Source organism: Agelaius tricolor, unplaced genomic scaffold (genome assembly GCF_023055355.1).
Source record: "Agelaius tricolor isolate 1412-34295 unplaced genomic scaffold, bAgeTri1.0.p SCAF_18, whole genome shotgun sequence".
NCBI lineage: Eukaryota > Metazoa > Chordata > Aves > Passeriformes > Icteridae > Agelaius > Agelaius tricolor.
Window position 1 is genome coordinate 12,142,457 of NW_027269278.1, and position 25,576 is coordinate 12,168,032.

A 25,576-nucleotide genomic window follows, 5' to 3' on the forward strand; every position below is an offset into this window, starting at 1 on the left:
TCCCCACCTGTGTGCCCAGCACCTGCAGGATGGGATGGGATGGGATGGGATGGGACGGGACGGGACGGGACGGGACGGGACGGGACGGGATGGGATGGGATGGGATGGGATGGCACAGAGAGGACCAAGTTGATCCCTCCAGAGGTTTCTGCTGTTGTGCAGCTGGCTCCTGTGGGATTTGCTCCAATGCTCATGAGCTGGAACAGCACAAGCTCTCTGCTTTCCCCCCACACAGGCTGCTGAGGGCATGAATGCAGAGATTCACAATATTCTTTCCTTCCTTCTAGAGCTAATAAAAGCTGCACTGTCCATTTGGGCATCAGCCCCTTCCCCCTGTTCTGCCACATGCTTGGATCAAAACATCCCATGGGCTCTCAGCCAGCCTTGGCACAATCTCTATTTTGGGGAATGCTCCTGCACTGGTCCTCTGCTGTGTCTGGGCCTCTCAAGGGTGCCTTGTGCTGGGTGACAAGGGAACAGGATGGGATGTGATGGCATTTGCAAAAGCAGAGCCCCAGCATCTGGTGGCTCCTTGTGTGTGTGTGTGTTGTGCCTTTGTGTGTCTGTTAAGCATGCCCAGCTCCAGAGGCATTGCTTGTCCCATGGCCTGGCTCTGGTCACCAGTGAGGCTTGGTGGGCTGTTGAGCAGGAGCAGGGCAGCAGAGCTGGGGGTGTCTGAGATCCAGGCTGCTGCAAGGGAGCCTGAGAGCACAGTTGGCTGCATGGCTCTCACGCTCGGTGGGTGAAGCTTGAAAGGTCTCCAGGGAGTCTCACACGGGGGTTTTGAGCTCATCTTTCTGCTGAAGTGCTGCTTCAAGCAAGCCTGTACTCCTGGCTCCAGGGCAGCTCGAAGAGCAGCCAGAGGACATTGCTCTCAAGGGAAGACCAGGGTCAAACTGAAGTCACCTCCAACACGATGCTCAGCAGGAAATCCCTGAATCCTGGATTTGATTTTGTATTTTTTTCTGCCCTACCCTGCCCCACCATCCTCTCCTTTGCCTGTTCTCTTGGTGGTCTGCATGTTTTTCCCTTCAGCTCCCATTAACACAAGCCAGGTCTTCCCAGGGTGGGCCATGGTCCAGAGAAGAGGTTGGAGAAGCAGCTGGGTGTAATTAGAGATGCAGGGACCAGGAAAGATTTACTCTTCATTCAAATGAATAAGTGTCCTGCAGTCAAAGTCCTCTCCTCAAACACAGGACTGAGAGCTCAGAAGGAAAAGAGGAATGCTCTGAGCCATGCAGGAGATACTGAGACTTATCTGCAGATGGTGTGAAGGACACTGCACAGCCCCAGGGAGCACATCTAGGACAGCAGGATGCAGGGGCAAGGAACAGCCAAAGAGCAATATGGGTAGAGGGTATGTGGGTTTTAGTGCTCTTTGCAGATGGTCCTGGGCTCTTCAGCTGGCCAGTTCAGTCTTCACAGCTGCAGAAGAAACTTTCTTTTACCACACCTCTAACTTCTGCATGTCCTTTAAATTTGGCTCAATCTACAGACAACAGTCTTGAAAGTGCTTTCTGTGTCCCCTTCTGGACTCCTGTTGAGAAGGGGTCTGTCCTGATTCTAAACTCATTCAGAATATCCTCAGTGAGTCTCACCTTTTCCAAGGTTTTAATAGAGAGTGTCAGTTTCCACATCCCTCTGCGGGGAAAAGTACCATGGCAGAGCACTGGAATCCCCAAACTCCCTTCTCTTCCTCTATGCTCCCACAATGGCTCTATGGCTGACCACAGCCCCCCAGGACAGTCATGGACAGATCTCCAACTCACACATTTCCTACATCTCAGCACTCATGATGGCTCCTCAAGTCACCGGATGAAAACAAGCCCACAACCACTCAGATTCCCAGACCAAGTGAAAGCAGTTCAGTAATTAATATCAACAACCTTTCCTCTGTCCTTCTCCCTTGGTTATGAACTGATTCACAAAGGAAAAGCAATGCCATCTGTTCCAGGAAAAGTTAAATATGTTTGTGACAAGACATGAGCACAATGCCAGCCAAGTGTTTGCAGTAATTTCTCTGTGGTTATATATAACACTGAGAAACACCCATCTGAGGCCCACACTGAATTTAGATCCCCACTGGACCCAGCATTCAGATCCCAAGCATGGATCTGTTTTCAGCAGCTGAAGGGAAACTCCAGGAAAATTGACCTTGGGCAATTCTCCCACTTGTTTATAGAGCTTTTTTTCTGCTTTCTGAGACAGGAGTCCAGAAAACATGCACAGCCAAGTGTCCCAGCATAGATAAATCAGTTCAGACACACCACCTTCTCAGAACCACAGTGCCCAAAGCAACCAGAGATTTTCCCGCTCCTCTCACAGCTATTCACCTGGCTTGGCTGGGGCTTCTTTTCACCCACATATATAAAGCATTAAACGCCTTCTTCCTAAAAAAGCTGGAGGCCTCTCATAGCCAGCACTAACTGCAGCCTTGCCTTCTCCCATGGGTATTTCTCAGTGTCCCCCAAATGTCCCACTAGATTTAGAAACCAGAATTTCAATCTCAGTGGCCCCAGTGAGGTGACAATAAGCAACGTCAGAGAAAGACAAGGAGAGTCAGGAAGATCAGTTTCCCTGAAGAGCTTATAGCAAAGTTATCAAATCACACAAAATGTTTCTTTATCTTTCTTCTTCTCCAAAAGACTAGAGCAGAGGTTATCACTGAATCCTCTGAGATGTCTTTTGCTTCTTTTTCAATTAATTAGATGAATTCACACTTGGGGGATGTGGAAGATTTGTAGTCAGACATGCTAATTTGCTGGAGTACTGCAGCCATGGTGTCCCTGTGGGGTCTCCTTGCCTGGTCCTCCAACCCTCACCAGGTAAGAGTGGACAGGGCCACACTTGCTGGTTCCTACCTGCAGGTGATGCTCAGCGTGTCCTTGGCGTTGATGACGTGCTCCTCCTCGGTGATGCTCAGAGTAGGAGGGGTCATAGAATAGCTGCTCACCAGATCTGTGGAGAGAAAGGAGACAGGGGATGATGCAGGGATGCCCAAGCCTGGGCCCAGTGCTGTAGGCAGCAGGATCCTGGTGTCATGAGCCCAGAGAGGGGCAGAGGCTCCTGAAGCCAACATCTCCTTGGGGTCTGCTCCTACAGGGTAGTTAATGCTGGCTCAGTGGGACACAAGAGATTTGCCTGCAGCCCTCCTGGCTCCAGTGAGAGCTTTGATAGACAGCCTAGCACAGATGAGGGCCAGAAAAAGAATGGAAGACCAGAAATTGAGGAATTCAACTGTAGCCATTCCTCACCAGATGAATGATACTGGCCTTGCTTGGACTATGGTTCTGAAATTATCCCCTCTGCTAACTGGAGGGAGTCTGGCAGGAGATTTTTCCATACACATGTAGCTTTCTGTAATCAGGGGGACAAATCAGGGATGCCCAGATACCACAAATGTGTTTGTATGAGATGGTCTCCAGAGCAAAGAGGCATCCATGGAGTGCTCTTCTCCTGTGGCACACTCTCAGGTGCAGTCACCTGAGTAGGACCAACCTTAGTGGATTGCAGCAGTCCCTTCCCTGTACCACCAGACAGGCATTCCAGGAGTGAAATTATCCAGGCTCAGGGACAGGCAGTTAAACATTATCATGCTCTTCTTCCTGCTTTTTTCAGGGAGAGTCCCACTTTTTGTGTGTTTGCATCTCTGGCATGCCAGACACGCGCCCTAAGTGAGCTCCTCATGGACAAAACATCTCGAAGTACCGGTTACCCTCAGAGACTACTGTTGTTTTTCATCAGCACAGTGTTGCCAACTGTCATTACTTCATGATCTTTATCTTAAAACTCCAGCTTCTGGAGATGTGAGATAATTCAAAAGAAGTCTTGTTGACTGCAAAACCAAGCAAACTACCCAGAAATAGAGAGAGGGAAAAATGTTATGGAATGTGATGCTGTGACTCAGGTAGGTGCTAAATGCTAAGGAAGAAAAGAATGCAAAAATATGCTGCTCGCTTGACTTTCTACAAAAACATGAGTTTTTTTGCAACTGTGTTCTGTGTATGTCTGTTTCCTTGCCTTGTAACATTCAAACCCAGGTATCAGAGAGATCTGGCAGGGTTTGAGAGTCTCAGGGATGTGGTATCTCCACGTGTTTCACAAGCAGCTGTATCACTTTTCCTGTGACCTGAGGACTACAGGTAGAGAGCCTCAGGATGAGAGGAAATTGTCTTAGGTTGCACCAGGGGGGGTTAATATTGGATATTAGGAAAAAATTTTACACTGAAAAGGCAGTCAGGCATTGGAAGAGGCTTCCCAGGGTAGTGGTAGAGCCACCATCCCTGGAAGTGTTCAAAAAACATGTGGATGTGGCACTTGGGGACATGACTGAGTGGTGAACACAGTGGTGCTGGGTTAATGGCTGGACCTGATGATCTTAGAAGTCTTTTCCAACTTTAATCATCCAATGATTCTCGGAATGTTTCTCTATTGGGAACCCTGGCCCAAGAGACAACAAATGGCCAACAGCTTCTCAGCCACAGGGGTGGCATGGGGATCCAGGCTGGTGGAGAAGCCACGGTGCCACCTGGAGAGGCTCTGGAGGGACAGGGCGGTGAGGGAGAAGCCACGGTGCCACCTGGAGAGGCTCTGGAGGGACAGGGCGGTGAGGGAGAAGCCACGGTGCCACCAGGAGAGGCTGCTGTGGGGGACAGGGCAGTGAGGGAGAAGCCACGGTGCCACCAGGAGATGCTCTGGGGGGACAGGGCAGTGAGGGAGAAGCCACGGTGCCACCAGGAGATGCTCTGGGGGCACAGGGCTGTGAGGGACGTGCAGAGCGGCACCGCCAGCCCTGCCAGGCCCGGCCTGCCGGCCTCCTTCTCCCCAATTGTTCTCCACTTCCTTCCCGCCTGCGCCGGCTCGGAGGTGGTGTCCCCATGGCTGCCCCCATGGCAACAGCAGGGTGACAGCCATCTCCCCCCGGAGGTGGTGTCCCCATGGCTGCCCCCATAGCAACAGCAGGGTGACAGCCATCTCCTGCCCCCGCCATCTCCCACCTCCCCTCCGCTTGCCCACACGCAGGAGCGTCAGCCCAGGGGCAGTCCTGGCCCACCTCCTGTGTGCATGTCCCGCTGCCACGGCCTGTCCCACAGACACCTCTCCCTCGACAACAACAGCAGCACAGCCATCACTTGTCACTCAACACACGGGTCACTGTGGTCCCTGGGCTGCATGGTGCTCGGCCACCATGGAGGACACCCCGCCATGTGCCTCAAACCTCCTCTTCCCCTGAGGAGGGGATGTCAGATGTCACACAGAAAAAATGTGCCCTGGGGCTGTGAAAATAAATGACCGCATTTTTTATAAAATCCCTTCAAAATGTAACAAGGTTTATTAAAAAAAGGAGGCGGGGGAAGGAATCTGTCTGCTAAGCTGCGTTTCCTATTAATGCCGGACACACTTATCCCAGCGCAAACGCTGCTCTCCAGATGGCCACAGCTCCCCTGCCCATCGTCCCAGGGAGCAGCTGGGGGTGCCTGTCCCCCCCACAGTGCTCAGCCCAAAACGCAGAAGATATTGGCTTGCACAGGGCTGGCTGGGGATAGCAAAACCTCTCATCCTGTCTGTGCTCTGGGGCAGCAAGCAGAAAGATAATCCCCAAAACTCTGGCATGGCCAGCTCGGGGCTGGCTGCAGCAGGCACTGAAGTAGATCTTAAAACTGGCATGGTCCCTCTGCTTGAACCACGAAATAAGTGCCAAGGTGGCAGAAGTCTCTTGGCCAATGCTGTGTGGGGCTGGGGGGAGCAGGATGGTGGCAGAAATAACCCCCTGCCTCCCTTCACGTGCTGCCTGGTGACCTGTTAGCAAACAACACCAGGGGGTGGAGGGGAAGAAAGGAAAAGTACGATCTGTGCAGGTTGGGGCTGTGGGATTCCTGCAGATGCATCCTGTCCATGGCCCTCCGTGAGTACAACAGGAAAAGGAACCACTGCTCACTCCGAAAGCACCGTGGCGCAGGGCTGGGGACACTCCTGCTGCTGGCAGCACTGCTGGGCCAGCTCTCCTGGCCATCCAGCCTCTTCACTGGCCCTGCATTGCTGGGAACTTTGGGGACTCCCTGCACTGCCTCACACTGGGGACCCACTACTCACACTGATGCCTGGCATCTTGGGATGCTGATGTCCAGAGCCACCCATGGCATTTAGGACAGGCAAAGGGATGCACAGACCCATTCCCAGACTGCAAAATCATCTTCAAAGCCATCAGCTTTCCCTGCAAAAATTCTCTATCACTCTGTGCTTGCCAGATGGATCCACCCCATTGCTGGCCTTGCCCTTTCCCTCCCCAAGGGAGCGTGTGCCCTGCCATGGCTCTCTCCTGCACTTCACTCTCCCCAGCACTGAACTTGGTGCTGGGTTTGGCCATAAAATCTCTGCTAACCGACACACAGATGGTTTGTGTCTCTGGCAAATCCCAGGGTGCGAGGGAGATGTCTCCAGAGCATGGAGTGTCTCCTCTCCTCTGAGTCCCTCCTTCCCCACCTCCAACCCCTGTGATGCTTTATCTCCTCAGCCCTCCAAGCAGTTCCCGCTTTCTTCTGCACACCCAATTGTGCCCTTGCACAGGGAGAGCATTAATGTAATTAAAAAGGCATGCAGCAGCTCTGGCTTTGTTTTTTCAAGATGGTTGCAGCTTTTTTCAAGCAAGTTGGCAGCAGGATATTAAAATAAACAGAGGGGGATTGATGGGATGCGGTGAGAGGAAGCAGGATCCCACAGCCAGTCACACCTTGTCTATTTCCAGAGAAGCACATTTCCCAGCAGTTTTCTTTGCCTTGATCTTGCAGTGCATGGCTCTGAAAGGGGCCAGGCTGCACTGAGGGCCTTCTCCTTATCTCTGATGGCTGCTTCATTTTCAGGCCCCTCTACCTCTTTCTGCACCCTGACACCACTGCTGCTCTCAGTTGCATCCTGCCTCCAGGGCTCTCCCTGTCTCGTGGGGAAGCCACGTTCACCCTGGAAAGTGCTATCCATCCCAGGGCATCTCACAGCCTGACCTCTTCTCTCCACCCTTGGGCATGTGGGAAAGTCCCACGTGGGGTCTGTTTTTGCCTTGCTGTGGCTGCAGATGCTAAATCCCCGCAGAGCAGCATCGGTGCCAGAGCCAGCACTGCCACAGCGTGCCATGGCTTTGGGAACAGAGCAAAGGCTGTGTGTGGGACAGGGTACAGCATGGTGTGGTGCAGTATGGCACAACCCAGCTCCTGCTCTCCATCTGCTTCCACTCACAGGAAGCCCTGCACCGGATCCTCCCCCAAGCCCCTGCACACCACCTCAGCCCCTCTCTGCTTCCCCTTCCCTCCCTCTCTGCTGAGTCGGCCCCGCTGACTGATTAACGGGGCCTTTCCGGACAGGGATTTTGTTCACACTCTGTCCTTCTCTCTGACTTCCTTCCCTGGCACTGGGCTGCATCACTCTGCTCACAGCCATCACATGGCCCCAGCTCATGCTCCTGCCACCCCACCCTGGGGTCCTGTGACAAGAGCTGCAAGATGCCATGCACAAAGCAGAGCTGCTCCAGGTGAGGCCTGTCTCCCTGCACCTTGCCCAGCCCAGCCTGCCCACCCCAGTGCTGTACTGGGGCAAAAGAGAGGCTGGAAGAGAAAAGAGTGTCCTTTCCCCCAAAAAGCTCCCCTGACCCTGCTATTGCCCCACCTCTACTTTGCTGTTTTCAGACAAAAACTCCCAGTCAATGAGCATCTGTCCAAGAAAGCAATGCAGGAATTCAAGATTTGGACGCTTTCTAAAAAGGAAAATTTTGTTTGCGCCAGTTACTATGGAGCAAAGCTCTGCTCCTGAACAGTAAAATTCTGGTACCTCTCTGGCCAAGAGGGACTATTCAAAAGAGCAGCAGTAGCTAGCACCGGGACAGAAGGAGGAGAAGCTTTGCTCTGCTCTTTCTGCAGACTTCTTCTCCTGCTTTCCAAGCTGGACTTGTGTGAATTAGCAGCATTTTATGGCAAAACTGCATGTGCCCCACGGGAACTAACTCCAGAACCTCAGGTGCCGTTTTCCCCCCGCTCCAGTTACAATTCCCACTTGCCCTTTGCTGATATAACTCACTGCCCTTGTGCTGGAGGACCTATGGTTGCCCACAGACATGTGGGAAGTCCACGTGCTGGAGGCAGAGCCAGGCCAATTCCCACCTCCAGGGCTGAAGTTCCCCCATAGAGCGACTCGTTCTCGTGCACGGGGCAAGCATCCAACTGTGGGTTGGAGCGGCAAAGCGTGAGTGTCACGTCACACAAGGAGCAGGCAGCTGGCAGAGCAGCAGGGGAAATTTGAAGTAGGGCTGTCAGCTCCTCCTCTTCCTCCTCCCAGTGCTCTCCAGCAGGGAGGAAGGCTTGTTTTGCAGAAAGGTGAGATATCACACGAGGCTGAGAAATAATTGTCAGGCTCCAGCCGATGTAGGGATGGAACACCAGGTGTCTTTTCTCCAAACTCACAGCAGGCAAAATGAGCCCCAAACAATGGGGGGAACCGACACCAAAATAGAGCAGATTCTGCCCAGCAGCCTGTGCCCAAAGATTGCCAGGGCAGGGTGACAGCCACCCAGGCCCACAGTGAAGATGGAAGGAAAACAGAGATGGAAATAGGCAAATGAACAAATGAAAAAAGATAATGATAGAAAAGTGAAAATCACCCCCAAAGTATGCACGTGCACAAGGACAAAGAGAGCAGACCCCTTCTTTTATGGGTTCATGGAAGATGTTCCCTGTCCCCTAACTCAGGTTGACCCACAGTTCAGAGCTGCCTCAGAAGGGTTAAACAGGGGGACTGTGCTTCTCAGTGCAGGACCAGCGCCTCTTATCCCACAGCACCATCACAGTCCCACACAGCTGAACCCACACACCAGGGGCTCACTCAGGCCTTGGGCAGCACCTTTCCTTTCTCACGGTGGGCAGTGCCAATGGCAATGCATTGGTCTTTTGGTCTACACATTTTTGTCCATGGACCTCAAAGCCCTGCAACAACACCAAACCAAAGTGGGGTGGATTTGTATCCTCACCAGTTTGTGGGGACATTCCCAAAGCACCAGATCAGTTGCTTCAATTAGGACATGTGTCCTTTCTCAGGGGACAGAAAGGAAAAATAACCACAGAAACTCAGTCAATACAAACACAGAGGTAGTCATCATTATTGGGTGTCTGATCCTTCCTGTCCACCACCAGAAGTGTGAGACATCATCTTTGCCCTAAAACACCTGTGGGCAAGTTGGTGTGTGGAGGTGGGAGCTCCCTGAGCAGGAACCAACCCAAGGGCTGAGGAAGGGGCCACCAGAGACCACCAGAGCTGGTGGAAATGCTTTTCTTAGGGAGATACCCTAAGCATCTGTGTCTGCAGCAATGCCAGGTGAAGAGGAAGGACATGTGTCCAAACAGACAAAGCATTTGGGGACTGAAGGAACAGGGCTCTCCTCCAGCTCAGCCCCTGCAACCAGGGGAGACCCCAACCAAAGCATCCCCGCCTGGCAGGCAAGTGGGGAGTGGGATGAGGTGGGCAGAGAAATAAACAGCACATTACATGACAGCAGCATGGTCACAACACCAGCAGAAGCCACAGCCAGGGCAGCATTACCCTGAGGGTGGGCATTCCCTGCTTCCCCGGCCCCTGGCACTCCACAGCTGCACACCCAGGGCCTGTGGCTCTGGCCAAATTTCAGCCTCTGTCTGAAAATCTGCTTGGCCTCAGTGCATGCACCCCAACAGGTCTCTTTAGCCTCTCATGGGTGATAAACTTTAATTAATTGGTTCTTTTCTGGTATCTTGTAACCACCTGCACTGATGGGTAATGAGGCAAAAAAAGGCACATGATCCCTGAGCTCCTTCAACATTTCATCTTTCAGGCTGGGCGTCCATCAGGGAAGGGAAACAGAGCAGTTCAAAAGCAGAAACCACTTTCAGGAGAGATGGGCTGTCCTGAGGAGCAGTTACCCGTGTATCCCTGGTCCCTTGGTGCCTCCAGGCAGGGATTTATATCAGAGTATTTCCGAGCCAGCTGCCCTGGGCAGCAGAGCACGGCTACACCCAGTGCCTGACCATGCTCTCACCTGGTTTTGGACTCTGCTGTGCCCCAGGGTCCTGCCACACGTCATCCCACGGCATCCCAAAGCGGGGTCAGCGAGCGCCGGTCTGGGAGCGTTTATCTGTCTGCCGCTCTCCCTGGGCAGGAAGCACTATCTCACCATCGCCCTGCTCGCTCCAGCCCGGTTTCCTGCTCCATCCTGCCAGGTTTACCCTGCTTTTTCCTCCTCCCCTCCCCCTGCCCCACGGCTGTCAGGCCATGTTTGCATTTCTGTCTCCTGCCGTCTTTCCTCTCCCTGCCCGCGCCCCCCCGCGCTCGCTCCCTGCTCCATCCTCCCCGAGAGGCTCCGTCCTGAGCCAAAGTTAGCCCGTGTCAGGTAGCCACATGTCCGGCCGGGGGCAGCGGGTCAGCCGGGGCCACCCTGCAGACCTCCTCCAGGATCTCTGCTGTCAGCAGCCTCCCCGGGCCCCAGGGGAGCGCCTGTTTGCTGCCCTCGCTGCAGCGAGGGATGCTCCGGCACATCAGAGGGCTGGTTTCCCCTCGGTAGCCGCCGGCCCACCCTTTCTGCTGCGGGCCAGGGCTGGCCAGACGCTGCTTTGTTTGGTCCTCCATGCCCTGGATCGCTCCGCGTTTGTTGGCTGCCTGCTCCTGCCCGGAGAATCCTTTTCCTGCCTTTGAGATAGAGGATGCTCGAGCCATCTGTGTGTTTTATTTCCTTGTAGAAACTAACAAGCCGAGGATTGCTTCCTCTCCCTGACATTTCAGAGGGCAGCTCCGGCTCAGCGGGATGCACAGGGAGGGGAGGGGGAGCCCAGCGCCTTCAGACAGGAACGGGACCTATTCTGTCCACAGGATTCACTCCCTAAGGGGCAGAAATCCTCAGACCTACCCAAAAGCCTGTAGCAGCTCCCACTCTGCCACCGCCGTGGCTCTGCAGGAGCGCTGGGTGAGCTGTTCTGCTTTGCATACATAACCAGCCCTCTTCCAGTGGCCCCTATTAACTGCACGGCTAAACCCTTGCAAAACTCAATTAAAATTATCCTCCCACATCTTAAGGACTGTCAGGTTGCTTCTCTTCCTGTTTTAATTTACTTCTTTCAAAATCTCGCCCTGCTCACATTCTCTGCCCCAGCAGGGTGTGATTAACGTGGTGTAGAAGGAGCAGAGGGATCAGATGGCTTTAGGGGACTGATATCAGCAATTAACACTGTTCATTACATCTCTGACTTGAAGGGATGCAAAGGATGGTCCATAGCTTGTGTGAAATGAGTGTTGGTCCAAGTCCACTGCTTGGCATAAGGTATTGCCAGCACAAAAGCATGGCCAGGATGGGCTAAAGACATCCCCTGGGGGGCCTGGGGGTCTGGAGTCTCTGGGCAAGTGTCTTGGGAAAGGCTTCTACTGCTGCTCCCTCCAGTTCATCTCTTTGGGATTGCTCAGGGGTTGCCTGACCATTGCAGGATTCAGAGGTTCATTCTACCCTGTGACTATTCAGGTGCAACCCCAGGGGCTTTTCTGGGCTGAGATACCTCTGGCAGCTGGGTACAAACCCATGGAACCCTAAGGACACATCTTTGGCCATTGAGAAGGAATGGCAGCCCATCAGTGACTAAAGGGAAATGATGGGATGAAATGACAATCCACTGCTTCTTACACTGTACCTGTAGGGTTACGAGGCAGATGACCAAGTACCTCTTCATGCAACTCAGCTAAATTGTAGATTGTTCCACTGTGGGATATCCACAGAGACATTCCCAAAGAGAGATAAGCTCCCAGAAGACAAGTCACTACCAGCTCTTACATACCATGATCCAGGTGACATGTCCAGGTCCAGGAGTCTCTAAACAACCCACTGCCACAATAGAATGGGTACATCCAGGATCTTCCTGTCCATGCCAGGGCAACATCCCCTTTCCCAGAGCTCCAGCTGCCCATGCTGGGGCTGCTGGCAGTCCAGGCAAAGCCAAGACCAGTTTCTGCCCTGGGCAGAGGCTTCTACCCACAGCACCTGGACATTGCTGCATGAACACAGAGGAAGGGAAAAGCCTGAGAAGCAGAGAAGAGAGACCTTTAGAGACCTTTAGAGACAGCTCCATCATGAGCCATTTCCAGAAGCTTAGGTGAACTCCTGCTGAAGCAAACTCCTGCTGAAGCAAACTGTTGGGGGAAGATGGAGTTCAAGCCATGTGAGGCCTCAGCATCCAACTCTCACTAGGAGATGGGGAGGCAGAGGCAGCTGACTGGGAAGTCAGACAGAGCCTGAGGGTCGGCACTGAGCATGGAGAGAAAAGGGCAGTAGCATTTGGAAAGAAAAAAACAAGTCACAGGTTTGCTTTTTCCTTGATGTGTGTGGGCTTAATTGCTGGCCTTTGAAGTTTAACTCTTCCCAAGACTTTGGCTTATGGACAGACTGAGCGGGACACTGAAAAAACCCTGTGTGCCACCCAGGGCAGGTTTCCCCCATGTGAGCAAAGCCTGGGGTGCCCTGCCTGCCTCCTGCCCAGCCTGCTGTGCCAGACTGACTGTGCTGGGCTTTTTCAGGGGTCTGCAAGCCCTGCAGCTGTGCTAGGAGAAAATGTACCAAGTGGAAAAGACCTGCTCCTCCATCTTCATGTCCCTGGAGTCTGCATCCAGATGTTTGCTACTTAGCTGTGAACTGAAATCAACTCAGAGCCCTCAAACCAAATAGCTACCCTGAAGCTGGCAGTGCCTGTCCTCTGCAGCACAACCCACCCTCAAGCTGATCTGCAGCTGTGAGGTGCAAGAGAAGCTGATTGATAAACAGGGTAAGTGGGGAAAAAATAGTTTTGCAATTAGATTATTATCTTGGCCTTGGAAAACCTGCATTCAACTCCCCATCTGCTCTAGGCTCCCTGGAAGGCTGTCATACAGCTTCCATGTATCTCCATCCCTGCCTGAGCCATTGAGCGTAGGGCAGCAGAAACTGGGCTGCTCTGGCTTGGAAAAATGTTTACTGGTGCAAGAAAGGAAGAATCCTTATTCCTTCTAATTAAAGGTACACAAGGAACAAAGAAAATTAATTTAGCCCAGAGTCAATGCAACGTGAAAAAGCTCTGTTAGATGAGGATGGGCGTAGAAAGTAGGAAGCACAGGCAAAATGCAGGAGGAATTTAAACTTCCTGATTGTCAAAGAGGGGGCTTCAAGCGCTGAGTATAATCTAAAAATAATAATAATAAAGCAAAGGGAAGAGTGATCAGGAGCATAGAGAAAGCTGCTGCCTGGGGAGCACGAGCCCTCCTCCCTGCACAGCCTCTCTGTGCACACCTGCACATGCACACATGAGCATCGGCACGACCCTGGGTGGGGTGGGCACAAGGAGGGCCAGGAAGATCACAGCACACACTCTTCAAAGCAGAATTAGTCATCAGAGGTAGCGGCAGAGGAAGGAAGGCTCAGGTACGAGGTCAGACACAAGCAGTGAGCGCTGACGGAGGAGTTCTGAGCGCTCGCTGCAGATCTAAGAGCCCTCGGTGCGAGCAGGACGGGAGGTGGGATCCCTGGGGTAAATGCACCTACAGCACGTTGGAGATAAGAAATTTCAACCCTCCACTGCACAGCTCAACTTGGCTCTCTGCCATTCCTAAAAGCAGTCAGAGCTGCCCAAACCCAGAGCTTTCCCTGATGTGGTTAATGAAATCTTACTCTGTTCTCTGCAAAATCCCTGGGAGGGATGGGCTCTACAGAGCACAGCAAAGCTCTCCCCCCACACAGGACTTTGCTGGGCTGCACCTCAGCCCTGGGTCAGTGATCCCATCTGCTCCCTGCTGGGCAAAGAGACTTGAAGATGCAGAGACTCAGGGCAGTGGAAGAAAGCCTGGCCCTGTGGGGCTGTCCAGGGCGTTGATGGCAAGTCACAGATGCACACGCTCTCAGTTTCTCTTGGCACAGAGCTGTGACCACAAGCCAGGACCCGCTGCAGCAGGAGATGATAATCATCATCTCCGAGAGCCAAAGTGTATTGGGGCATTCGCGTCACTTGAGATTAGCTGGCTGTTTAACATCTGCACAGATTTCTCTCTCCACCTCCACATAACACCCCTTGTGCAGCTATGAAACGAACTTAATTCCCTTCCAAGAAAGGCTGAGTTGGAAATGTCACACTTTGTATATCACAGCACAATTCCTGCAATGAAAGGCCCAGCCTAAATGGCACTAGAGGACTCTGGCGCTCTTTGAAGGCCAATGAGCTAAACCTCCTTCTTCTGCTTTTTAAAAATAGCTTACACCCAGGGTGACCAAGTTGCATAAACATGCAGTTACTCTCTGTTAGTGGCAGAGGCTGACTGTTGTTTTCCTGCTCCAAGGTGCTTCCCTTGCCACGCAGCGCAGTGGGAAGAGCACGCAAGCGGACGCGCTGGGGAGGAAGCGTTTACACATGCTAATGACTTCCAGCCAAGGAGCACCAGCACCAACAGGGAAATGGTGCTAAGGAAACAACACGCCACTTCCTCGGCTCTCCCTCTTTGGTCACCATGAGGTACTTGATGCTCAGAGCCGTGGGGTGAGGCTGGTGATGGCCTCTCCAGCCCCCTGGGAATTCAAGGTGTGGATGAAGGAAAGACACATTGGCTTGGTCACAAATGCAGGAGAAGCTGTTTGGGAGTAGGGATGTTTTGGCACCATACTGGACCAAAGGGGCCAGGGCAGACACTGGCCCTTCCCCACTCCCAGGAATGTGTATCTGGAGGCCAGAGTCCTTCCAAGTGCCACTCAGGTTTATTTCATCATACACATCTCTCTTTACACCAGAACAGGTTTCCTAAGTTCATGTGGGGTCCTGTTTATTTTTCTTTTTTTTTTTTTTTAATCACTATTGTATTAAGAAGTGTTTTTCTTTTGGCAGAGGTTACGGTGGGGCCAACACTGTGCAAAGTCTCCTGCCTTCTATCACCACTAAAACCTCTGAGCCAGAGCTCAGCCCAGCCACATCGCTTATCTTCAACGAAGGCAGGCTTGGATTTCCCCCTCCATATAAAAAATAGATCCCAGCACTCCCCCTCTCCCCCAGAGCATTCTTTCAAATGCCACCCACTCCTTGTTATTGCTGGGAGGCTGGAGAGCCAGGGATTAACAGCCTCAGGCTGCATCAAGCTTTATTTGTCTAAGCAGCCAAGGGTGAGGAACAGCCATAAATATTGTGAAATGCTGGATGTTGTGGAGGGCATGATTGGGCAGCACAGGCACCTTGGCAGCAGGGATTTCATCTTGGGCTGGACACAATCCTGGTGTGACTGATGTAATTAGATAGGTTCCTGCTTCCCTACAATACAGGGGCTTTGAGGAACATCAAATTCCATCCCCATGTTTAAACTGTGGACACCATGCTACACCCAGTGCAGCACTAACAGTGGTGCCCCTGTCAGTCCTTGTAGCACAGGAGTAAGCAAACATGGTCAGGAGAATCCAGCTTCAACACTGTCACCCAAGGGGACACATCCTGGGTCTGAGCCTGCCTGCCCAGAACAGGGCACTGCGGGATGTGCTGCAGCTGCCCTTCCCTTGCACTCTGGGATGTCATGGCACAGAGAGGAGATGAAAGACCAGGATATGCCCTGATCCCATCCCAGCATCAGCAGTACTGCCAGAGCCAGCACTTACAGCCCAGCATCTGCCAAGTCTGACAGTTTGGCAACAGCCAACAAACCCCGTGAGGAGGCACCAGGCCCAGATGCACACTCTTAACTAAATTGCTTCACAAGGCATGGCCAGGTAACTTCTTTTGGAGGCAGTTTCTTCCCCTGTGCTTCATCCCACACAAGGACCATGCACTGCTTGCCCAGGGGTGAGTGATCTCCTTGGTGTGGATGTGTGCCCCTCCTGTGGGAGCATCCCACTGTGCAGCTGGCAGCCGCACTCTCAGACATGCTGTTAAACCTCTGCCCTTTGCTTCCCGAGGGAGGGCCAGGGCTGCAGTGTGGGAGGGGATTGATGGCCACTCCAGACCCAGTTATGCCCCTCTGGGGACTCTGCTGGGGCTGGGACCAGGCAGGGTGTGGGTGATGGATTTCTGTGGGTGCTGGATGCCGTCACCTCTGCTGGGTGCCATTTCGCTTGCTGCCATCACTCTGAGCTGGCAGTTTCCAAATCTGAGTATAATCCACTGTTTGTGCCCAGCTTTCTTGCCTCAGTAAATGTCAAGATTTACTGTCATTCATGGAAACTACTGGCTTGACCCACACTTATGTCAGTATTTATTTTTTTAGGTCACTACATCTAACATCCATCTCAGTGGACATGAGTACTTCAGAAATGGGGAAAACAAGTTACAGATGGGGAGCTAAGCCTGGAGCCAAACCTCACTGTCAGCACACACGTGTGTCTGTGCAGACACATACATGGTGCCCCCAAACAATTTGAGGAATTTGTGGAGGAATTTCCAGGTTCTGCTACATGGCCCTGTGCTTTTTTGTGGAATAAATAAAACCAGTAAACCTTTTACAGATTTCCCTGCTACATGGAGAGCTCAAGTGCCTCTGTAACTGAGAAGGATGATGACTCCAAAACCCTCCATGGGACTTGTGAGTCTTGTGAAGGTGCAGACAGACCTTCATAAAGCTGTGGAGCCACTGCCCAGCTCGGGGCACCTCACTGTGCCCTGCAAGGTTTGCCAAGCCTCGACTTGCCCTGCCAGCAGCTGGCATGGAGAACCTGCTGCAGGATGGGGAAGGACCCAGAGAAGAAGGGGACAGTGACCAGGGGAAGCTGCCAGGGGCACTGCTCACTGCCTACCTCTGGCTGCTCAGCAAAGCCACCGTGAGCTTGCAAATTCTTTATAAACTTCCCACGTGACACAATAATTCAGGGGCCAGATTCTAAAGCTCTTCCTTCTCTCTTTACTCAGACCAAACTCCACTGAAGTCACTGAGATATTGGCCTAAATACAACTGAAGGAGTTCAGGATTTGGCCCAGTAATAAAAACTTCCTTCCTTTGTCTACTGCTCACTCCACATGATCCCACTGCCTCCCAGTCTCCTCCTGGCCTTGTCTCCAGAGGCTGGGGCTGTCAGTTGTTTTGATGTTGTTCTTTCATTTTACCCTCAGCCAGACCATGCCAGTCCCCTCATGCAGCTGTGAGCTGCTGAGGTGGAGGGAGTTGGGTTGGCCAGTGAGGAAGAGGGAGAAATTGTGGGGTTAAATACAACCTGGCTGAGGCACAGAGCCAATCTTGGGACCATGGATGCAGGCAGACACGGTGCAGGGTAGGAGCTGGCTCTGCCATCACCTCCCCAATTCCTTCAATACCCCCTTGAGGACAGGCTGGAGCATCTCCAAAAAAGCCTTTCTTCCCCCTGCTGAGCATAGAGCAAATGCCTTGGGCTCTGCACCAAACTTTTATGTGAGGGAATGGGTGAGATGACTCCTGCCCAGGAAAGTGCAGCAGGAAGTTAACTCATCTCACTGCAATGACACATGCTAGAAAGTGACACCATAAGAAACATATAACTTTAAACAAATAACTTGCAAAATGAGTTTTGCTGCTTTTTCTGCCTGGAAACAGCCATGAGGATGCAAATCCCTGTCATTCCCAAGGGTACCTCATCCTCAGCATGACCATCTGAAACGTGCACTGGGGTTTGGAGCAGGAGCTCCTGCTTCCTTGCCACGTCCACCAGCCTTGCACACATCTGTGACACTGACAGAGTAGCACAGGGGCACACATGGTCAGATACAGCAATTCCCTTTGCACCAGTCTCCCTGCCTGTGCTGCTTAGTGGCAAAAAGCAGCTACAAAAGGGATTTGAACTCAGCTGAAGTGAGAAGCATTTGGTGCTGAGGTACCACCATGGCTCGATGATCCAAACCTCAGTCTTGAACTCATGGATGTCCATGTGGGTGACCTGGTCAGACAGCAGATGGCTCAGAGAGAACTGACACAACCCCTGTGAGTTCCTGCTGAGGTTTTGCATCTTGCAGTGAGATTTTTAGCATTCCCCAGCTAAGACTGAAACAGAGGCTCACTTTGGAGTGTGCAGCTCTAACCACCCAAGGTTGGGAACACAGAACTCTGAGCAGCAGAGGAATGGTGGTCTCAAGGTGCAAGGCTGTGGCACAGCCTTTGGACAGGTCTGTGGGAGCCCTGTGCCATCCAGCCTTGGCTGAACCAGCTCACCATGTCCTGCATCCCAATGCAGAACACAGCAATGCCAACCTGGGCATTCCACAGACTGAGAGCACAATGCCCTGGCCAGTGGGAAGGGCTGCTGTGCTTAGGGCTTGCTTTTGAGTAAATAGTCTTGCTGTACATTCTGCCCTTTTAAAGTACATTAATTGCCATGGAAACAATGCTGTTACTGGTATGGCAGCAGCCTGGTGGCCCCACAGATGCAAGGCAAAAATCAATGGATATATTGACACACAAGATGTGTTTCAGGACTTTTGTGGTTTTGAGGCTGGTCATCATGGGCACATACGAGAGAATGGCTCAGACACTAAGAAGATGCCATCTTTCATGGAGAAAAAGCTGGGGACAAACATGGAGGAACATCTCCTTTGCTGTGTTCATCTGCTTCTGCAGCACACTCCTTATGGGGTCTGCTCCCAGTACTGATGTGTGTGCTCATCTTGTGGCACTGGTAATCACTCCCAGCTCCTGCTGGAGCATCCCAGCCCTGTCTGCCCTTCACATCCTCATTCCCAGTGAGTACAAAGTACCCGACTTCAGACCTTGGCAGGGTGGCTTTGCTCCATGCCTCCTCTCTGCCCATCCATGGCCCTTTCCACCAGCTCAGATGCCTCACCAAAAAGAAGGAAAAATAGCCAATATTACAGATATAGAGACACACACCATCACTTCTTGGTCTTGAGAGTCTTTTTAGTAGCCCTGAGAAGGTTTGTACACAGAGCAGCATAAAGGGAAAGGCTGTGAGTGCCCTTCCCGCCCTGCCTGGCCGTCCCCAAGAACCCGGAGCAAAGGGCAGCCCTGGCTGTCCCCTCCCAGCCAGGGCAGTGCTGCCCTGTTCCCTGCCGTGCCGCCCATCATAAAGGGGTCCCTGAACTGTTATCAGGCAGTGACAGTTTCCGCCATCAGATTCCTCCTGTCCGTCAGGAAAGCTAAATAAGGAACATCGTTCAGGCGGCTGCAGGAAGAGGGGAAATGCAGGGACATCCGGCCCAGCTGCCAATTTTTCCTTTCCCATGAACCACCACTGACCTCCGCCAAGGGAGAACCTGGACACCCAGCCTGGCATTGGCACTGCTCCTCTTTGCTTAACCCTTCCCTGGGGGACACCTTGGCCCCCAGAGCCTGCTGAGCAGGTGGTCTCACCAGGCAGGGCGGTGTGGCTGTGGTGGGATGGAGCCTGGGTGCTGTGTCACTGTCGCTGGCACTGCAGACCACGGCGGGCACACTCAGTGCACTGGCTGGCATTTTCCCAGCCAACTGAAGCCACAGCCAGGAGAAGGCTTAACCCTTCCACACCTGCACATGGGTGGGCAGCTGCACCTCACACAGAGACAACGGGTCCCAAAAACGTCAGTGAGCTGCTCCATCGCTTCCCTCTTTGTGTGCACCTACAGCAGGAGAAGAGTCAAGCTTATTCTTTCACCAATTCCTCTGAAACAGAACTGGGGTTTTCCAGGCTCTGCCAGGAGTCATAACCAGCAGACAGGTAAAATTTTATCTCATTTTTCTCTCTGCTCATTCCAGGGCTGTGCCCATCAGTAACAGGGACCAGGACAGTCTGAAATCCACTTGTCTCCTGGTCTTTCCTCTGAACAGCTCTGAGGTCTTTGCTGTCTTTCACTGCATAGAACCCGAGCAGGGTAGCAGCATCTGCCTTGTTATTATGTGCTCAGATACAGGAGACCATAGCACTTAAATCTGCCTTCCCCCATCACTATGTCCTCCCTGTTTGACCAGAAAGAGCCTTTTCTGACCCCCTAAACCGATCCTCCCTCATTAGCACATGACGTCCATCCCACGGCACCTCCAGGTTTGGCCGCAGAGGCCACGTGAGGAATCCTCGCCCTGGAAGGAGGGGGCAGAAACACAGCAAGAAAAACAATTCACTCGTGGGAGAACTTGTAAGGTGAAATACAAGTCACTGGCTGAGACCTGTTTCTGCTACCTCAGCAGGGAAACGATTCCAGGAGAGACTCCAAGACTCCCCACTTAATATCCTCAGCTTATAAAACTTAGTGGGAGTTTCAGCACCGGCTGCTGCAGGGCCAGGTTTTTCACCCTCCTTCTGCTGAACTTGCACCTAGAGATGGAGCGATTTGCTGGACAAAAGGAGCGGCCACGCTGGGCTCGGGGCTTGTGCCTCCTCGCCGACTTGACCACAGGCCACCTCCGCTTCCACTATTCTGCCTTAACAATGAGGCACCGCAGATGGGCAATAATGCTGTGCCGAAAACATCAGAACTATTCTGGCCAAAGAGAAAAAGCCCCCCTGGGACCTGGCTAACCCCCTCTTTTAACAACATGAAACGAGAAACAAAGGTCTGGGATAGCCAGAGGCAATAAAACCCCTGGAATTCATTTAACCAGTCACTAGATGCCAGTGCAGCTGCAGCAGTATTTCTTTTCCTAATGAAGGACAAAAGCTCTGGCCCAGGGCAAGGCTCAGCTCTGGTCTCCCCGGAAAACCGTGGCATGCACCAGGAGGTCGTGATCCCCCCACAGCACACAGCAGGAGTGGGACATGTACCTGGCTGCTGCCTCTCACCCAGCTGGAGATTTGCAGAAGCTGCAGGAGAACCTGGGCCAGGTCAAGGCAAAACACAGCACTGGGCACCTCTGGCTCACAGTCCAAAGTGGGAAAGGGGGGCTTTCAGCTTGAACCATGGATTTTCTCCTTGCAAACCCATTGCAAACCCATATTTTTCCATGCACAACGGCCCATGGACTCAGGCAAACATCTCACACCCACAAGGCCCTGTGAAGGTGAGCTCCACTGCTGCTCGACAGAGTGGAGCCACCAGCCTCCCACCATGCTCCCAACACAGGAATCCACTAGGAGCTGCCTTCTCCAGGTGAGCTGTGATTTTGCAGCCCTCAGGCACTATGCCCCAGCCTGTCTATCCCAGCGGAAGAGCCCTGCAGATTTAGTCATTCCTCACACGGAAACAACCAGCACTGCTGGCTCCCCACCTTCCCTGGGCAGTGGAGCCTGTGGGCTCTGGCCATCACAGGGTTTTCTGCTTCTCCCTGCACCTGCAGGACCTCCCCATCACACCCAGTGTGTTGCAGCTTTCCCCCCTCACCTGGTTTAAATGCATAGCCCCCCCAAACTGGGAGTGAGGAGTCCCCTGCCTTGCACCCATCCTTTTGGGGCTGTTTCAGTCCAGCAGGCTGAATGGCAAAGTCACCTCTGCTGTGCCAGCTGGAGTGGCTGAGAAAAAGGTGGGGGAGATAGATGCTATCCCCAGGGCTCACCCTGCTCCCCAAAGCTGCTGAGAGCTGGACAGACCTGGGGACCCACCAAGAGCCCTCTCCTGCTCTGTAAGGCAACCTCCTGAGCATGGTGGATGTCCCCTACGGTTTTGGAGAAACTGCTCCCTGGCTGCGGTCCCCTCCCTCCTGCTGCCGTTCCCGTGGGATCCCGCTCTCCCCTTCTTTCTCCAGGAACTGCCTCGGGATGCTGGGAACAGCCTGTTCCCTCCTGGCTGGCTGGGAGCACCTGCCCTTCCCACGCCTGCCCCGGAAAACACCGCAGCAACGCAGGGCCAAGAGAAACCCTGGGGACAGCGATCCTGCATGGAGCAGCCCATGGCAGCAGAATGGAATGGGATACACTGGAGGAAACCCCGGCCACCCTGCCTGCACTGGCTGGGGACATTGTGCTGCTGGAGGAGTGTCCCTGACTCCGACCAGACGTCAGTGTGAGCTCAGTGACGCCCTGGCGGGTGTTTGTGCAGGCACTGAGCCGCGGCCTCACGTGCCCAAGCCAAATCCCAGGGCAGCAGTTGCAGCTCACTCGTGTGAAATCATCCTTAAGCAGACAGCAGGGCACAGGAGCTGTGGCTGTCCCCTCCCTGGCAGCCCCCAGGGATCACAGGTTGCATCCCTGCACACACTCACTCCCCTTGGAGGCCCTGGCTCATCGCTGTGGCTGAGCCTGGTGGGGTTGCTGTGCAGTCAGGGCTGTTGAATGAAAGGGTGTTGCTGAAATGGCCCATGTTTATTACTTGCAATAAAGCAACTGCTTCAAATCCCAGCTGCACAGGCAACTGTTGCTGCTGGCACGGCCAGCGGGGGCTGTCCGAGCACCCGGCTGGGACTCGGTGTGATCCGGGAGGGGAGCAGGCAGCAGCAGCCCAGGCAATCGGCTCAGGTCCTACACAAGCACGGGCCCTTCCCTCACACCACGGCCATATGCCCTTGGAAGCACCAGCCAGTGTCCCCAGTGGGATTGTTTGGCTGTGGGGGGCTCAGAGCTGCTCTGTGTCCAGAAGATGGTGACTCAGGGAGCACATGGTCTCCTCACCATTCACCAAGGGTTACCCTGAGAGGCCAAGATGATCTAGAATGCTGGGGCTGAACTTCTGCCTGTTCCCCTCATCTCACTGCCTGCACAGGGCAGCTCCCCAGCTCCACTCCATCCTGGGAGCACCATGGAACTGCAATGTGTAAGAGCTTTGTGCTCTTACACACAGCAGTCTCTAATGCTGGCCCATTTAAACAGGCACCAGAACAGTGGTGCCAGAACAGACCTTTCATGATCCTGAGATGATTATTTCATCCTTCACAGGTGGAACAGTCTCACACACACATCCCTGCTTCCAAGGGTAGCAAATATTTGCAGCCCATTGGGATTATGATTAATGAGAAATTTGTGGGTCCTTTACACACTGACAAATTGTCCTCATTGATAGGATGGAAGGAGGGGAAGCAAATCCCCATGGTACCATCCCCCAGTTGAGCTCCACATCGCCCTTCATCGCTCCACTAATCAGGCAGCACCGAGAGCTTCAAAGCTCTGCTCAGCCCTGTGCCGACGAGGCCACACAGCTGTGCTGGCCAGAGCCTCCCAGGCGCTGCTCCTGCACCTCCAGGAGATGAAAGAACCCAGGAGCAGCTACACTATGCTTTACAAATTGCTAACAAGAGAGCTTAGAGCAGCTGCTCCTGCTGCAATGCCACCAGCAGCAGGTTCCTTTCTGCCCAGCCTCCGTGAGCATCCCCTGAGCTCCGGCCACCCGTTGTGTCCTTTGGCCCCATGACACCAGAGCCGTCAGCAGCATTTTGGGCAGAGCAGGTTGACAGTGACAGTGCTGGTGATGCTATTCATGCCACACCTGCAGCTCTCCTGTGAGCTCACTTCAACGAGAGCAGCAAATGCCACTGGTGATAGCGAGTCACCGAGCTGATGCTACAGAAAATTCTACTTATGCTCCCAAAATTCATCCCCACATTGCAAGCTTCCACCATTACTAACTTTCTTTCAGTCTTGCTCTGATCTGGGTTATAAATGCTTTACTTGTGCAAGAAAGAGCTCCTCTGGGGGTATCTGGTGGGGTGTCCAGTCCCCACTGCCCTGGCAGTGCCCACCCAGCTCTGCCCTATCTCACGGGCTCTGCTTGCTAGAAGGGCATTGCAGCCCCATCTCTGCCGTGGTTCTACACTCCCTGCCCAACAGCCTTTTGCCACAGAAGTGCAATGGGAAGGGAAAGCATTTTACTGGGATCTGCCTCGGGTAACTTCCGAGGCGGACCAGAGCAGGGACAGGCAGGCTGGACAGCCTTGCACGGACCCCCGCCTCCTCGCGCCTTCCTCCCCGGCACACACAAATTAATGACTCTGTGCGTGAAACAATAAATAAACAGAGCCGGGACTGGCCTCCAGCCTGCCCTCCAGGCGGGCGCGTCCCCGCGCAGCGGCATCCCTCCCGCGAGGGTCCCGTGGGGTTTCCCCCGCTTGCAGCGACGCATCCGCGGCACGAGCCCGCCGTGGGCTCCCCGCGGCCGCGCACCCCAGGGACCGCGGCAGGGTCCCCCCGTCCCGTCCTGTCGCTGCGGGTACGCTGTCACCGCCGTCGGGGACACCCGGGCGGGCACCGCGGCGCGTCCCGGCTGGGGATGGGGCGGGCAGCGCCGGTGGGAGACTGGGCACCCCGGGGCGGACTGAGCCGGGCCCCGTCGGGGATTGGGGTCGCCGGGACCGGGAGCGCCGGTCCCCGCCGGGGATGGGGGAGCCCGGGACGGGCAGCGCCAGGCACGGCACATCCCCGTCCTGGGCGAGGGACGCCGCGGCGGGCAGAGCGGGTCCCTGCGGGGTCTGGGGGACACGCGGGCCGAGGCGCCGAGTCCCGTCCCGTCCCGCCGGAGCAGCCCCGTGCCCAGCGCGCCCGCAGGTGCGGAGCGGGCATCAGAGCGGGCAGGGCAGCCCTCAGCCCCGGCAGCTCACCTGCCTCCGAGACAATGCCGAGCCAGAGCCAGAGGGGCAGCGTGCAAACTCTCCTCATCTCCGGGGCTGCCGGCAGGTCCGTGCGATGCGGAGCGGTGCGAGCGCCCCGCGCCCGAGCTCTGCTCCCGCCGCGCCCCAGCTGCGGCGACGCGCGGCGGCGGCGGGCGGGGAGCACCGGGGCCGCTTCCTTTTCCTCCGCCCGCCCGGGCCGCCCGCCGCCCTCCGCTGAGCCTCGGGGCGCCGGGCGGGCGGGGCGGGACGGGGAGGGGCGGGCGGGGAGGCAGAGGGGGCTGGGGGGAGCGCACCTGCGGCTCCGGGCACCGACGGGCAATCCGCGCTCCCCGCACCAGCGGGGCTGCGCGCATCCCTTCGCACCTGGGTGTCTCCACCTGCGTGTGTGGGTCTGCATCCCCTGCATCAGGGGGGCAAGTGTGTTCCCCACCCGTGTGCGTGGCTCTGCATCATCCCTGACCAATGGGCACATAGACATCCCCACACCTGCGTGTATTTTCACACCTCTATGCACCCCTGCACTTGTGTGAGAATGCCCGCACATCGCTTGTTGTTGTCTGTGCCTGGGTGCACACCCCGGCCTCTCGGAGCAGAGGGAATGCACACAAACACGCTCTCAACAGCAGCACACACGCACCTCATGCGATGGAACGCATCTCGCACCTGCCTGCACACACCCCTTCATGCCTGTGCACCCCCTCAGCTCCACACCTCGCACCTGTACGCTCACACCCAGGCACACAGTCCCGCACACCTCCCTTGAACCTCCCTCCTCCGGCACTCCCTGGGGCACACAGACACGCAGGCACTTGGGTGTGCTCACACTGGCACCCTTGTTCAGCGGGGGTGCAGCAGGGTCCCCCACTCACGCCGTCCATGCGTGTGCAGTGCCAGCAGCGTGGAGCAGCCACGCTGTCCCTCGGCACCCGCGGCACCCGCCTGGGGGTACAGACCGAACCCGCACGGTTCTCTGGGGGTACACACCGAACCCGCACGGTTCTCTGGGGGTACACACCGAACCCGCACCCACCCGTGGCTCTGGGGGTACACACCGAACCCGCACCGTTCTCTGGGGGTACACACCGAACCCACACGGTTCTCTGGGGGTACACACCGAACCCCCCACGCCCCTGGCGCTGGCAGACGAGCGGTGCCGCCCCAGCGGTGC

General features: G+C 54.6%; 1 protein-coding gene across 4 annotated transcripts in view; it reads right to left on the reverse strand.

The window, feature by feature from the left end:
• FLT4 (fms related receptor tyrosine kinase 4) overlaps positions 1-24,736 on the reverse strand; it is a 57,735-nt gene extending 32,999 nt beyond the window's left edge. For 2 of the 4 annotated variants that reach the window (XM_071443352.1, XM_071443351.1), the window contains exons 1-2: positions 24,397-24,735; positions 2,862-2,958 (exon numbers count right to left, since the gene is read on the reverse strand). In XM_071443352.1, the coding sequence (XP_071299453.1) occupies positions 2,862-2,958; positions 24,397-24,454 (155 nt within the window). In that variant the 5' untranslated portion in view covers positions 24,455-24,735. Of the gene's footprint in view, positions 1-2,861; positions 2,959-24,396 lie in introns of all 4 variants that reach the window. The other 2 variants (XM_071443350.1, XM_071443353.1) reach the window with 2 other exon arrangements.
• Between the last annotated feature and the right edge of the window lie 840 nt (positions 24,737-25,576).